This window comes from Anabrus simplex, chromosome 1, assembly GCF_040414725.1.
Source record: "Anabrus simplex isolate iqAnaSimp1 chromosome 1, ASM4041472v1, whole genome shotgun sequence".
Classification (NCBI taxonomy): Eukaryota; Metazoa; Arthropoda; class Insecta; order Orthoptera; family Tettigoniidae; genus Anabrus; species Anabrus simplex.
The window spans coordinates 1,631,150,551-1,631,167,060 of NC_090265.1; the positions used below are offsets into that span (position 1 = coordinate 1,631,150,551).

A 16,510-nucleotide genomic window follows, 5' to 3' on the forward strand; every position below is an offset into this window, starting at 1 on the left:
AATAATCTGCAACTTTCAAATATAAATATAGGGAAACATCTTCTGACAACAATTAAAATTCAGAAACAAATGTGACAATGTACCTTCTTCTTCTTCTTCTTCTTCTTCTTCTTGATACGTTTCTGGTTATGCAGGTCATACCATTCAATTAAACAAAATGTGGAAGCAATGCCAACCTAAGCTACTGGAACTGTGGTCGCCAGTCCAGATGTTTCTTTCTTGCATTCCATTTGAGGAATTCTGCAGGAGTAGTCAGCAATCAAAAGGGAAAAAAAACAAATCTTCAAGAATAACACCTTTCTAGTTGAAAATGTGAAAATGAAGCATCTGCTTTAAGAGAGCAAACTTCTAGTCTTTGGATTGAGTAGGGAATGGTTATGAAACCACAAGCTTCTTTTTTCTTGGGCAAAATCATTCTTTTTAATGTTGTACTTTGTTTTACCTATTTTTCTGATAATAAGGATAAGTATATGTTTTCCTTTCATTAAAAGCTACAAAAGACATGGTACACATTAATAGGAATGGACTCTCTGGTACATTTCTGCAATATTTATAGAGAAGTAAAGAAATGAGAGATATTTTGTCATGTCCAGAATTAATATAAATAATATTTAATGCTGCAGTAGTTGCACACTATGCCATAGGATGTTGTGTGACGTATGAGAGACACCATTTTGTTTCTGAGGCAATTATGCTATCCCAAGTTTCGAATAAGGATTTACATTAATTTCAGGACATTTTGAAAGGATGAATATAAATTACTGAATCTAATTTATTGATATTGGACTTCGGCTATAGAGTAGGAACCTAAAATGTATCTGTGGCATACCACATGGCACAGTTCTACAACCGTTTTATTGCTAGCCGAGATGTCCTTGGTATTTGTGTGTTTGTCTTTCTTTGCAGCACATAAATACAGTATGCCGATTAAGGCCTTTATTTCACATATGTTGGTAGATCAAGTGCCCCTTTCTCTGATGTAGTTCATCTGGATCTCTTCATTTTTCTCGTTTGTTCACTCCACTATAGTAGAGATCACTGACTCATCAAAGAATAGTTCCCAGCATTCTTTAGGAATTTTAGCAAACTTCACAACACCTATTGCATCAGGAAAACTCGTGACAATATTTTGTCGCTAGGTTTGAGCGTTTCTGGGAGGATTAGCTTTATGCTGCTTAGGAACTCTACTTTGCCCTACGAAATAATCACAGTCATTTTCTTCTGCTTCATCACTACTGTCTACAACTTGTTCAGTATCTATAATTTTGCTTCTTGTTTCTAGAACATCTTCCTCCTCATCACTATACAATTCACCTTCTTCATTATCATCATCATCCTCAAGCAAACTCTGCACAATCCCTCTGCTGGCAAGGCTATCAAGGTTATATCTCCTTACCTTTCCACTAATTTTCAGCCCTAAAAATATGAGAAGTTGAAACCATGCAATCTGAGACATCTGAAGAATAATTGCTGCAATAATATTGAAGATAATACTACAAAATGGGAACTTACTTTGTAGTGGTGAAGTTCTCAAGTCATGTATCAGACGTCATTGACACTTGTATTACAGTGACCCATCACCACACGAGTTAGACTAACACTACATGCTGATGTTTGATTATGTTGGTTGTGAATAGATATTTGAAAGGTAGATGGCATTTTTGGTCAGTGGCCTTGGTAGTTTCCTTGCAGTAACAGAAATAAACTAGTGTGGTATCTCTCAGATGCCATGCAAGTACTCCAAGATTAAAAAGTTAGTTAAAAATGTCATATTTTCCAGAGAAAATGACTGTGGTCACATAATGTGTCTCCCATAAGTCCAACCCCTCATCCATGTCATGGGAGATGGGCAACGTTAGAAGTAGGCGAATGCCTGTCATGGTGAAGTACAGTGGGGACCTCATGTGCCCCAGGACTGCTCCAGTGAAGGCCTTACAGAAACTCTGAAAATAGCAGCTAATAGGGCTTTGGTGAAGCTACTGCCTTGTAGTATAGGGAGTTGGTTCTCCAAAGGTTAAGGGAAAAAACCCTGACAGAAAATCAGCATGCCTAGATGCTATAGGAGGCAGTCCCTCCACTGGGCTTTGGGTGCTGTGGGCTAATAACTTGCACACATGAGAATCAAGTATTACAGAAACACATAAAATAGTAAACTGGACGGATATCTTGATGACAACTTTTGGAATGAAAACTCGGACTCAAATTGGTTTCTGGAATGTACGAAAAATGTACGAAGTAGGGAAGTTGGAACAGATTTCAAAGGAAGTGGATCGCTATAAAATGATGGTACTTGGACTGAGCGAAACACGATGGAAAGGATTTGGAGAGCATCAGATGAGAAATGGCAAAATGTTGTTATATTCAGGAAAAGAAGATGATGATGACCACCAAAGTGGAGTGGGACTGTTGCTGACAAGAGAAGCAGAAAATGCCTCCTTGACTGGAACCCTGTTTCAGACCGCATCATTACAGCATGGTGCAAGACAACAGTTAGAAATATTAATCTGGTATACTGCTATGTACCAACAGAAACAGCAGAGCCAGAAGAGAAGAACAATTTTTATGGACAGCTTGAAAGTGTCCTGACAAAGATTAAGAAGAAGAAGATCAAAATGCTAATGGATGATTTGAATGCCAAGATTGGGAATAAAAATGACAGAGTGGAAAGAATTCTAGGGAAACACGGAGTGGGAGTCCAGAATGACAATGGAGAGCGCTTTGTTGAATTCTGGCTAAATAACCATTTGGTGATTGGTGGATCAATTACTCCTCACAGGACAAGTCACAAAGTAACATGGGTTTCACCAGATGGGAGAACACAAAATCAAATTGATCACTTTGCAATCAGCCAGATGTGGAGACGATTCTTCTTAGACACTCGGAACAAAAGATTGTGGAAGCGACCACCACCTGGTAATAGTTGAAGTTAAACTGAAGATTGCTGCAGTAAACCGAAGGAATAAATGAAGCGGAAAGAGCAAATTCAACGTTGAAAAATTGAAAGACGCTTGACTTAAAAAGGATTTCGTAATCAAGCTGAAGAATAGGTACAATTCACTTGATCTAGATAATGCAGGAGGAGGCCCAAATGAAATGAGATTGAATGGAAAATGGGAAAGGATAAAATCAGCCTTCCGAATACAAGTGAGGAGATATTGGGATTCAAGCAAAACAGGAGAAAGGAATGGATATCAGACAATACCTCGAAGAAGATAGAAGAGATATCAAAACAAAGCTAAATCATTGCAAAGATGAAGCAAAGAAAAGAAGCTTGCTAGAACAGTTCAGTGAACTGAACCGACAAATAAAGAAAGCAGCAAGAAATTATAGAAGAAATCAGGTAAATAGCCTAGCAAAATTGGTGCAGGAGGCAGCACTTAAAGGAGACTCAAAACAGCTTTACAGCATTACAAAACAGCTGTCTCAAAAGAAATTCAATCAGCGCAGGCCAATAAAATCCAAGGAAGGTAAGAAGCTTACGAATAGTGAAGAAAAAATGACAAGATGAAAAGAGCATTTCAGAGAAGTGCTAAACAAAGTCATGGTACAGGAGGATCAAGGAGAGGAAGACTATCGAGAGGTTCCAGAATTGAGAGAAAATATCAACCTGCCGACGAAGAGCGAGATCATAAAGTCACTGAAAAGCTGCAAGGCAGGCAAAGTACCTGGAGTGGATAACATTGTGATGGAGGTGTTGAATGTAGACTACAAGTTGACAGCTGGGATGCTTTTGCCATTGTTCGAAGACATATGGAAGATGGAGACACTCCCAGAGGATTGGAAGAAGGGCATTTTGATCAAACTACCAAAGAACGGGGATCTGACTTGTTGCAACAACTGGCGAGGAACTACAGTCTTGTCTATACCAAGTAAAGATTTTTCGAGAAGCATACTGAACCGATTGAGAGAACCATTGGAGGCCAAGATCTGGAAACAGGCAGGTTTCAGAGAACACCAATCCTGTATAGACCAAATAAATAGCTTACGAATTATAGTAGAACAGTCCATGGAATATCAGTCTTCACTGTACTTGGCATTCGTTGACTTTGAAAGAGCTTTTGATAGTGTTCAGCGCCAAGCAATCTGGAGAGCGATGCAGGGGAATGGGGGGTTCCAACGAAAATCATCAACATGGTAAAAATGTTATACAGAGGTTACACCTGCCAAGTGCAACATAATGGAGACCTTTCAGAGCCCTTTCAAATAGAGTTGCAAGTGAGGCAGGGGTGCCTGCTCTCACCTTTGCTGTTCATGTTGACATTAACTCAGGTCATGAGAAAAGTGGTTAAAGGGAAGCAGAGGGGAATACAATGGGAGATGACGGATGATCTGGAAGATGGACTTTGCGGATGATATATGTCTATTATCTCACTCATTTAGACATCTGACTGAGAAAATGAAAGACCTCAAAACAGAAGCATAGAAGGTGGGACTCAAAATAAACATTACCAAGACAAAGAAGCTAAGGATCAATGCCAGAAACACGAACCCACTGGTATTAGAGAATGAGATAGAGCGAGTTGACAACTTCTGTTACCTAGGAAGTATTATTTCTAGAAGTGGAGGGGCAAATGAAGATGTCCAAAATAGGGTAAACAAGGCCAAAAGGGCCTTTGCCCAGCTCTGGCTGGTGTGGACGTCCAGAGAATTGAGAATAAAGACTAAATTGAGGATCTTTGAGACAAATGTGAAATTAGTGCTCTTATATGGGTGTGAGATGTGGAAGATGACTGGAGAGATAACACGCAAGATCCAGACTTTATTAACAGATGTTTAAGAACCATCCTAGCAGATATTACACCAAATCAGGAATTGTGGGAACGTACTCAACAACGCAAGGCAGAAATCCAGATAAAAGAACGTAAATGGAAATGGATACATCACACACTGCGTAAAAGTCCTGACAGCATTCCAAAACAGACTCTTGAATGGAATCCACAAGGGGCTAGAAGAAGAGGGAAACCAAGGATAACATGGTGTCGAACAGTGGAAGCAGAGGCAACGTCAGTTGGGAAGTCCTGGAAGAATATCAAAACTGTGGCAGCAAATCAAGTCAGATGGAGAGCTCTTGTATGTGCCCTATGCTCCACCTAGGAGTAATAGGAATTACGTCAAGTAAGTCAACATAATGTATTGAAGTGCTTGAAAGTTTCTTGAAAGATAGCTCTTTTTGAAACTCATTGGTCATCGGTCAAAGGGTTTTCAAGACTGAGGTTACTTTCTCGTCATTCCTAAATCTAAGACACAATCTTTCCCTATCAGATTAAATTATTGATTATTTTAATGGAAAGGTCAACTCCCCATTATTCATATGTGGGCCAGTTTGCAGTTTATTTGTGCAACTTTATCAAAGAATAACAAAACACAAAAATAAATGTTTGTGTACATTATTTTTCTTGCTTTTGACTTATGTTTTCTCTAAGATGAGTTGTTGAGAAAATAACATAGCTTTTATTAGTGCAATAAATCTTGTGCTGTATGACAATACCATACAGTACCATATCAATCTAGTATCTCTGTGAAAAATGAAAATTTTTGTTGTTAATCAATTTGTATGATCCTCAGTTTTATCTTCTCATTGCAGAAAAATATACAAAAAACACCAGCTGTTTTAACAATAAAGCAAAAATTGGAAGTTATAGAAAAAAAAGAAGAAAAATTCAAAAAGGGAGAGTGAATTAGTTGATAGTAGGTAATGGAATAGGACAAACTATCCACATTTTTAAGAAAAGAAAAGCTGGAGGATTTTGTGCAGAACAGTGAGAGTGGTGGACCTTCAAAATGCACTTCTACAGTGGTTCAAGCACTAAAAGGTCAGAAGAACTTATCATCACCAGTATAGTGTGTTCAGAGAAAGTCAAATTATGTCATGAATTTTCATTTAATTATATTGTTTGTGTTTTCTGATTTCTCATGCATGTTTTCTTCTTTATTAACCTGAATAATCAGAAGTTTACTGTGTTATCTATTATTAACTGCAGATGTGTTCGTCTAAATGTACAAAATTCAGCAAGGAATGCTATTGTCCTAAGTGCAAATAAATGATTGGATTTGAATATAATTTTCTTCATCGAGTTGGATCATATTGTAGTTTTATATACATTATGTATGGATTGCCAACATTTCACATACATAGCAGTAATTGTTACCAAAGTGACTGAAATACCTCTACTTGACCCAATGTAATTAGAGTTGATCTGATTTGTTCCATGATAATTGACTAAATTTTGCATGTTGATATGACTATTTCAATCTAATTGTTTTCATCATTGTTACTTTAACATATTGTTGGACTAGGATACATCTGAAGCATCATCATACAGTTATTCCTCACTCCACTACGTAGATGTTTATGCCTTCTCAAAGAGGACGTTTTCCACTAGTTCCTGTAGAGAACATTCAACTGAAAGTACCCTATCTACAGCAAAGAATGACCAGAGGAAGGAAGGAAGGAAGGAAGGAAGGAAGGAAGGAAGGAAGAAGAGTGTGGACTGTTTACCTCTTGAATGGGGGCCAGTTGTTGCGAGAAGCCACGCTGCTTTTCCCAGAATACAACAGAGAACAGGGACAAAGAGAACAGATATACAATACATTGAGCGCCTAGTGGGCAGGTCACACAAACACTGAGCTGTAGTAAGAGGGTTGATGGAGGTTCACAACATGGACGTCATCACACTTCTATTTATGTTATGGAACCAGAAAGTAAGACTCCTCCTGGAGAGGTTTCACATACATTCAAAGTAGTAAACTGTAAATTGAGTGAAATATTAATGGTTATAATTTTTTGATAAAGTTGATAATAATAATAATAATAATAATAATAATAATAATAATAATAATAATAATAATAATAATAATAATAATAATAATGTTTTTACATCCCACCAACTACTTTTATGGTTTTTGGAGATGCTGATGTGCCAGAATTTTATCTTTCAGGAGTTCTTGTATGTGCCAGTAAATCTACTGACACAAGGTTGGCAAATTTGAGCACCTTCAAATACCACCGGAGTGAGTCAAGATCAAACTCGCCAACTTCAGCTCATCAGGCCATTGTTCTACCATCTGATCTACTCAGATTGGCCGCTGATAAAGGATTATATGGCCCAGAATATGAAACATAAATTGTTTTGGTTTTATGTCAAAACAAACATTTAAATAAGTAAGTTCTGTTAACATAAATCTAAAAGTCTTCATCTTTAAAATGATGATAATGTTAATAGTGATTCTACATTAAATGTAATTGGAGGGAAAAGGAAAGGATAAAATGAATAATAAAGGAAATATATAAAAGTAGCTTAATGTCCATGACAGTGAGGCCTCTAATCAACCTCCATACTGAATGGGTTGCTGCTCATTCTACTGTGGCTGAGAAGAGCTCTTTTCTTTTGTTTTCTTTTCTTTCTTTTTTTTTTTTTTTTTTTTTTTTTACATGGGGCACAATAGATCTGTTCTTTCTCAGTTCCCTGAAATTCTTCTCTTCCTTCATAAATACTAGAATGTGGTGAATTCTCTAGCATTGGTTCAAATGTCATGTAACTCTGGGGTGTAATTACACTGTAACTGAAGAAACTATAACCCATAATGAGAAACGGCAGTTGGCGAGAGGGGGAGTGAGGACCAGCGTGAAGAAAGAAGAGGAGGCAAGAGTGAAGATGGCCAGGAAGAAGAAGAGGATGATCAGAGAGTGGAGCAAGACATAAACAGTCGCGCACCACCGGAAAGTGCTGGAGTGGAAGAGGTGGCAAGTACCCAGAGAGAGGTAACAACCAGGACTAGAAGTGTAAGTCTGAAAGATCTATGGGGGAAGAGAAATAAAGGGCAGGAGGAGAGGGGGAACAAAGAGTCTGTACAGGCGGTTAAGAAGGGAGAGAGTAGAGAGGAAACAGAAGTACTTCATAGAACTAGGAGTAAGTTAAATAATGTTGCTAAGGTAAATAAAAATAAAGGCAATAAGCAGGGAGTAGGGGAGGGTAGTAGGTAGCAAAGGTGGAAGATAGGCGTGATAAATATTGAAGGGGTGGGAAGTAAGTTGGGGAATGAAGAGGTTTGTAAGATGGTGGAGAGTTTTGATATAGTGGCCCTCCTAGAGACATGGCTAAAAGAAGGGACGGATTTAACTGGAAGGGGTTCGTGATAAGGAATAAAATGAAGAAAAAGCAGGGAAAGAAGGGGAGAACTTTGGGCGGAATTTCATTCTTAGTTAAAGAGGAACTAAGTGATCAAGTAATAGATATAGAAAATGAGCTAGAAGAGATTTTATGGGTTAGGTTTAACCTTCCATCAGTCGCAATATACAAAGTTTCAAGGCAGGTCGCAATGAGCCTGAGAGATCCCCCCACGTATAAGTTTCGGGAAGTTCAAGTGAGCAGCTACGATGTATTCCTTATGTTATATAGGTGTGTTTGAGTCAGTTAAAAATGGTTTAGCAAAATTCTGATCCCAAAATAAGCCGCATTTTATGACCATATATTTTCTTCAAAATTTTAGGTATCTTTGCAGTATTTACAATTTTAATCACAGAGAAAATCTTATGTTGGCGGAAACTATGTTCATATGTCTCAGCAATAACAACAAACATGAGAAAAATCATAAACAGGGCTAAAGAGGTAATATATTCTTCAGTAAGGATTCCACAAGAACACTAATATTTCCCACAGGCATTAGTCGATCATGTCCTTTCTTTCTTCTTAGGTTTGGCGGTCGTCAAATCTTAAACAACGAATCAAGAACTTAAATCTGAGGCTCATTACCAGTGCAAATTTTTCTATACCATCTCCATCAGTGCCCCAGAGATCTTCAAGGCTCTGCCTATTCCCTCTGTAAGATCCTGCCAAGCACAATAGGCCAAAGAATGCTTTAATCTCTATCTGGTCTGTAAGCTTAGCATCCCTTTCACGAGTAAAATTTTGTTTCACATAGTCCACGTATTGATTTGTGTAAGTTACAATAGTGTCTATTATTTCCTCCGTAAATAAACACTGCCAGGAGTCAAGCGGTGATTTAGCTTGCCTTGTTTGTCCTATAACTCCAGGTAGATGTCTTACGAGATTGTGCTTCCTGGGAGGACTGTACACCATTTTGTCTTGTCTTTCCCTTCATAATAATTAACACTGGCCTCTAATGCTCCTTGTTCATCAGCATCACCATTGTCATCTTGTTCTGTTTCCGAGTCACCATCTCTTGATTCCAGAAGATCATCACTGTTTGTGTCACTTTCGTCTTCAAAATTCTCATGTAACGCATTATCATCTTCATCCAGCAACAGTCGTTGGACATCCTCCACATCTTTTGCTCTGTCTGAGTTAAAATGTTCCTTCCTACTGGCCATAATGTATGATAAATCTAAAATAAAGAGAAATTGGGATGTAAGTAGTCGCAATGTGCCTGTGAGGCACCAGGCTTATATTGCACTACCTACATGATTACGTGGGAAATTACACCAAATTTAGGGTAAACAAATAATTTAACTACTTCAGAACAGCAATTGTTTGCATCACTTTGAAACACCAATCGCAACGGGAACAGTCACAATGATCTACCAGATCAGATGGAACACTTCTGGCTTATGGAGCGAGCAAACACAGACTGCCTGTCACATGATTAACGAACATGGCAATGAGCGAGGCTAGTCAGGGGATGAGAATTGTAGGTCCATGCATTGGAGCGGTAGTGACCGATGACTACAGCCTGTGCCTGTCAGATCAGGTGCGACTGACGGAAAATTTAAAGGAGGGGGGGGGGGGCAGAAAGAAAGAATGTGTGTTTGGGTTTTATATACAACCCTCCAAGGGGATCAATATATGCGAATGATTACTTCTTTGATGGCCTGATAGAGGAAATAAATATTATTAGTTGAAAGTACGAAGAGGATGGTCTGATTTTGTTAGGAGACTTAAATGCAAGAATAGGATGCTCTTGTCCAGAGTATGGTAAAGAGGAAAGGAGAGTAAAGATGGGAGATAGGTAAAGTGAAGATAAAGTGAGAAATGTTTACGGTCAGAAGTTGTTAGATGTATGTGGGACGTGTGACTTATATAATGTATTCTAAATGGGTGGTGGCAGGGTGATAGGGAAGGGAAAATGACTTATATTACATACAAAGGAGGCAGTGTTATTGATCTGATTATGAGTTTGGAAGATATGTTGGATAGAATTAACAGGATGGAAGTGGTCGACTGGGTTGAATCCCACCACTCCCCGGTATATATAATTGTAAATAGGGATGAGGGTGCAGAAGAGAAGGGTTCAGGAAGAGAGTGGAGTGTGAGAGGTCACAGAGTTCCTAAGTATATCTGGTCAAAGGAAGGGAGAGCAAGGTTAAGCAAATACCTGGAGAAGGAAGAATTCCAGATCATCAGGGTGGGGATTGAAGTAGCAGTAAAAGGTAATAATATAGACAGAGCTGTAGAGCTTTTGGAGTATCCGGGGAGGAAAATAGTAGAGCAGAAATCGTACAGGAATAAGAATAGAGAGGTGAGAGAGGGTTGGTTCGATAAGGATTGTAAGGCAAAAAAGAAGGCAGTGTTGAGAGCGTTGGCTGAGTTCAGGAAATATGGTGAGAGGGGGTTAAGGGAAAAATTTTGCAGGATGAGGAAAGAATTCAAGAAAATGATAGGAGAGAAGAAGAAGGTTTGGTAGGAGGCTCAAACGGAAGCTTTAAATAGGGAGTGCAAGAACAGGGAAGGAGATAAGGTGTGGGCGAGGGTTAAAAAAATTAATAGGGGGACGAGTAGAGTGACAAAACCGAAAATCGGATATGGAACATGGGTAGAGTATTTCCAGGAATTATTAGGAGAACAGGAAGGGTGGATAAGGGTCAACAGAGGTGATAAAGTAGATAGGGGACTAGAGAGGGGCTGCCAAGAGCTGGAAAAGAGAATAACAGGTGAGGAGGTGATGGGAGTGATAAAGAAATTGAAGACCAGTACTGCGGGTGGTGAAAGTGGGATAACTAATGTGTATTGGAAGGAAGTAGTAAAAAATAAGCAGATGATACAGTGTCTGGTAACATTCTTCAACAAGATATTCGAAGGGGCGAAATTCCATAAAGAATGGCAAAAGGGGATTATATGTCCTATTTATAAAAATAAAGGGGACAGGACTAATCCCAGCAATTATAGAGGTATAACCCTGCTGGACTCCCTGAGCAAGGTGTACACGGGTATTCTAGCAAATAGATTGAAGAAGTGGGCAGAGGATTACTCAATTCTATCGTGCTTTCAAAATGGTTTTAGGAAGGGGAGGATGACGGCCGATAATTTAATGATCGTGAGAACCATAATTGATAAATATGTGAGAAAAGTAGGTGCCAAAGTATTTATCGCCACAATTGACTTCCAGAAGGCATTCGATACAGTGAGTAGGGAGGCCCTGTTCGAAAGATTGGGGAGGGTTGGAGTGGGAGAGAAGATGAGAAGAGCGATCAGAAGTATATACGAGAAAATCTATTGTAGCATCAGGGTGGAAGAAGGGGTGGTGAGTGGAGTGATTGAGTCGAAAGTTGGGTTGAGACAGGGATGTAAATTGTCACCAATCCTTTTCTTATTGTTTATAAACGACCTACTAGATGGCCATGTAGAGAGAAAATGGGCTTACCTGGTGCTAGGCAAACAAGAAATTCCAGGATTAATCTTTGCGGATGATGTGTTGTTGCTGTCTTTGACAGCTGGAGGTTTGCAAAAAAGTTTGAATAAAGTAGGGAGTTTTGCGGAGAAATGGTCATTGAAGATCAATAGTAAGAAGTCTAAGGTGATGGTATGCAGGAAAGGGAATAAAAAGAAACCGGGAGTAAAGTAGATAATTAATGGGGACGAGACTGAGGTAGTGGAAATGATGGAGTACCTGGGGGTGATGTTGAGTAGAAAGGGTAGTTGGATGGAGCAGATTAGACGTGTCAAATGGAAAGGCCTAGCAGCACTCTCAGTAAATAGGATATTGGAAAATAAATTTAGGGGAGCAAGCTATGCTATACAAAGCATGGTATTGAACACGGTGGTGAAGGGTAAAATGCTATATGCTTCGGAGGTTTGGGGTGTAGAAAAAGAGTGTGTGATATTAGAGCAGGTAGAGAGTAGGTTCTGCAAGATTGTTAAGGCCTACCCTTGTGCACTGCGAGTGCAGGTGCGAAGATGTTATGTAAAGAGTATATTAAGATAGATATTTTGAAAAGAGTGTTTGGTTACTGGTGTAGATTAAGAGAAGGGGTAGGGGGCCAGATCCTACAGTTGGCCTACAAAGTCAAATGGAGGATAATTATGGTGACTACTGGGTGGACAAGGTGAAAAACACCTTGGATGGACTGGGGTTTGGCGAGCTTTATAACGTTAAATGGGGCGGAAGTAAGGGAACACATTGGAAATACGTGATTAAGAGGGCGAGAGATATTGCTGAACAAGAATTGGAGGCCGAATGCCGGGAGAAGGCCACCCTAAAAATGTTTCTGAGAGTTAATCAGATGCTAAATCTGAGAGTGGAAAATGTAAATAGGGGGGTGAGAAGAGGGCTAATCTGCTGGTTGTTAGGTGTATATGTTAATAAGGGCTGGACTAAGTTAAAAGTAAATACGTTGTGTGTATTATGTGGTGAAGAAAGGGAAAGACTTTCATTTGCTGGCAGAATGTAAAGAAACACTGGAAGAGAGACAGCTGTTTAATAAACAACAGTTGGAGTGGATTTCTCATCCATGCAATGAAGACAACCTTTTGAGGTGGTTAGTGGTGGAATGGAAAAGTGCTGGAAATTTGTGTAAGTTTTTGACAAGAATCAGAAACAGATGCTCAGTAGCCTTAAAGGCAAAGTCTCAGTTGTGCCATGAGAAGGAAGTTAGTATAGTGGTTTGTCATGACACAAGCAATGTACTGAATCAGCACAGTGGAGTTGTCGACCTTCCTAGCTGCTGACTAGTAGCGGGGAAGGAGGGAGGGGAGGTGCTGGAGTGTGCCACCACAGAGAAACTTACTAGCATATGCAATAGATGCTAGTTCAGGTGGGTGGCACATGCAATCACGTATCCAGGAAGTGAGGTGGTTTTAACCTGCGGTTGCCGTACTTTGCCCTTTTAAATTTATTTTTAATTGCCCTTTTAATTTTATTTTTAATTGTCCTCTTAATTTTATTTTTAATTCAGCTGGCTGAGAGCCCAGTGGACTAACTTTCCCTTGTGTTCTTTATTTTGTGCTGTTATGCCCACCAGCGTGGGGTATCATTGTATCTTTATGATGTTGATGTATTGTCTATGATATCTAGGTTTCCTGATTTTTTTTTTGTCTTTGTTGTAACTGTTGTAGTTCTGCATTTTTTTCTCTTTTCTTTCCCAATTGAGGATTGTTGTTTTTCTCCGTTAAGGTCAATTAAGTTGTGTAAGCAGTAAGATCGGGAGATAAATAAAGGTTTCCTTACTTATTTACTTACTTACTTACTTACATACTTACTATAACCCATAATAATTTTAGAAAGTAAGAATAATGTAATAAAATGAAACTTTGTGTATGACAAGCAATTAAACATGCATTTCTCTGTGTAAGAGATCATCATATTGTTTACAATGACTCACTTATTTTAAATGGCCAATGATAACTACAGTAAGAGAAGAAGTAACTTATTAGAAATTAGAGTGCCTATTCTATAATTTTGAGTAGTTTTGCGAATTTCAAACTTTAATGGTAATTTTCTCTTCTGTTTGTGCTTGGAAATAACCTGTTGTAATTAGAATACATCTGAACATAGTTTAAAATTATTGTAGTGTATTGTAGTAAAAATCTGTACTTAGTCAGAACATAGTTTAAAATTATTGTAGTGTATTAGAAATGAGTGTGTTTATTCTATTACTGTGAAATATTTGTGTGTTATATTGCCGTTTCTGTGGTATCTGCAGTAACTCTCTTACTAGAATTCTGTTGTAATTAGGATAGACTTAACTGCAGTTAAGAATTGTGTAATTCTTGTGTATTATTCTCTGTTTCCAGTAATTAACAGGAAATGATGCAATTAAGTAGTATTGTAGTGTAGTAGTAGCCTATATCAATTAACTTATTGTCATGTGACCTTTGTGAACTAACTTAGACAATATTTCTTTCCTTTCATTTTTATTTTGCACAGAATAAGTTATCTTATTTTTCCTTTTCTTTTCATTATTTAGTAAAGAATGGCCAAGGAGTGTGAGTGTAGGGACTGTGGGTGTGGTCAGGCATTAAGGAATATGAGGGAGGAGTTGGAGAGCTTGAGGGAGATAATTAGGATTCTCTCAGAGGACAGGAAGAATGTAGGCCTCCCTAAAAAAATGTACAGGATACAGTAGGTATAATACAGGGATGGGAAAGAAAGGGAGTAATTGTAGAAGACAGGTGGTCTAATGTTTTAAGGGGAAGGAGATTGCAGGCTAAGGGCTCGATTCAGGATCAGAATTCAGGACAGGTGTCTGTGAGAAATCGGTACGAGTCACTGCAGGTAGAACAACCGAGGGAAGATGAGGAACAGGGAACTGTTGCCGAGAAGTGTGGAAGTAGGAGAAAGGGAAGAGGTAGGAAAGGGAAATGTGAAGTAATGGATAGGAAAATACAGGTGGAACAGGGTCATGGGATGGAGAAAAGGGAGGAGGAAGTAGATTCTGCAGCAGTGAGAGAAGATAGGGCTGACCACGAGGGGAGGGGATCAAATGAGGTGAGTAGGGTTGAGGCTCTGGTAATGGGGAATTCCATCGTTAGACATGTTGGGAAAGTGTGTGGAGGAAAGGGTACCAGGATAGAGTGTTATCCAGGAATTAGGTTAAGGCAGATGTTGAGGAAAGTAGAAGAGAGGGAGGAGGGAAAGGAGAAAGTGGTAGTGTTTCACGTCAGTACAAACAACGTAAGACAAGCAGGTATAAGTACCAACATAGTTGGGGATGTGTGGAACCTGGTAAATGCAGCATATGTGAGGTTTAAGGAAGCGGAGATTGTTATCAGTGGAATACTGTGTAGGAGGAATACTGACTGGAAGGTGATTGGGGATTTAAATGAGACTATGGAGAAGGTATGTGGGAAACTGGCAGTGAGATTTCTAAATCCTAATGGGTGGATAAGAGATAGGGATCTGCGCTCAGATGGCCTTCACGCAAACTGAAGGGTTATAGGGACATACATTCAGGGAAACAAGGTGGCCTAGGGAGCGGTGCTGAAGGAACAGGGAACTGGAAATCAAGTAGGGATGACATAAGAATGTTAGTGCTGAACTGTAGAAGTATTGTAAAGAATGGAATAGAATTAAGTAATTTAATAAATATATACTTACCAGATATTGTAATAGGAGTTGAATCATGGCTGAGAAATGATATAATGGATGCAGAAATTTTCTCATGGAACTGGAGGGTGTATCATAGAGATAGGATAGGAATGTAGGAGGGGGAGTATTCATTCTGGTGAAAGAAGAATTTGTAAGCTACGAAAAAGTTAAAGATGAGAAACACAAAATTCTAGGTGTAAGGCTCATCTCTAGAGATAATAGGAAACTTGATGTCTTTGGAGTGTACAGACCAGAAAAGGGTAGCGCAGATGTTGATTCAGAATTATATGATAAGATAATCAGCTATGTGAGAAACGATAAGGAAAGGAATGCGATTGTAGCAGGTGATCTCAATTTACCAAATGTCAATTGGGAAGGAAATGCGAACAACAGGAAGCATGACCAACAAATGGCAAATAAATTAATATGGGAAGGGCACCTGATTCAGAAAGTGATGGAACCAACTATAGGGAAGAATATTCTGGATGAGGTGCTGGTCAAACCATATGAGCTCTATAGAGAAACCGAAGTAATAGATGGTATTAGTGATCACGAAGCTGTTTTTGTGGTAATTAAATATAAATGTGAAAGAAAGGAAGATATTAAAATTAGGACTATTAGGCAGTACCATATGGCTTATAAAACAGGCATGAGGGAGTGTTTATTAAGTAACTATGATCGGTGGAAAATGGTAAATAAAAATAAAAATTGTTGATGAATGTGAAAATAGGTTTGTACCTTTAAAGGTGGTAAGGAATGGTAAAGATCCACTATATTATAACAGAGAAGTAAAGAGACTAAGAAGGAGGTGCAGGTTGGAAAAAAATAGAGTTAGAAATGGCTGTGGTAATAAGGAGAAATTGAAGGAACTTACTAGGAAATTGAATTTAGCAAAGAAGTCAGCTAAGGATAACATGATGGCAAGCATAATAGGTGGCCATACAAATTTTAGTAAAAAATGGAAGAGTATGTATAGGTACTTTAAGGCAGAAACAGGTTCCAAGAAGGACATTCCAGGAATCATTAATAAACAAGGGGAGTGTGTATGCGAGGATCTCCAAAAGGCTGAAGTATTCAGTCAGCAGTATGTAAAGATTGTTGGTTACAAGGATAATGTCCAGATAGAGGAGGTGACTAATACTAAAGAAGAATTAACATTTACCTATGACAACAATGACATTTAAAGTAAGATACAATAGTTGAAAACTAGAAAAGCAGCTGGAATCTATAAGGTTTCGGGGGATAAACT

At 38.7% G+C, this 16,510-nt stretch overlaps 1 protein-coding gene across 1 annotated transcript in view; it reads right to left on the reverse strand.

The window, feature by feature from the left end:
- Nucleotides 1-16,510, reverse strand: part of gprs (speckle type BTB/POZ protein) — a 173,596-nt gene that overhangs the window by 142,482 nt on the left and 14,604 nt on the right. The window contains exon 3 of the mRNA XM_067154117.2: nt 6,500-6,535. Within this exon, the coding sequence (XP_067010218.1) occupies nt 6,500-6,535 (36 nt within the window). The remainder of the gene's footprint in view (nt 1-6,499; nt 6,536-16,510) is intronic.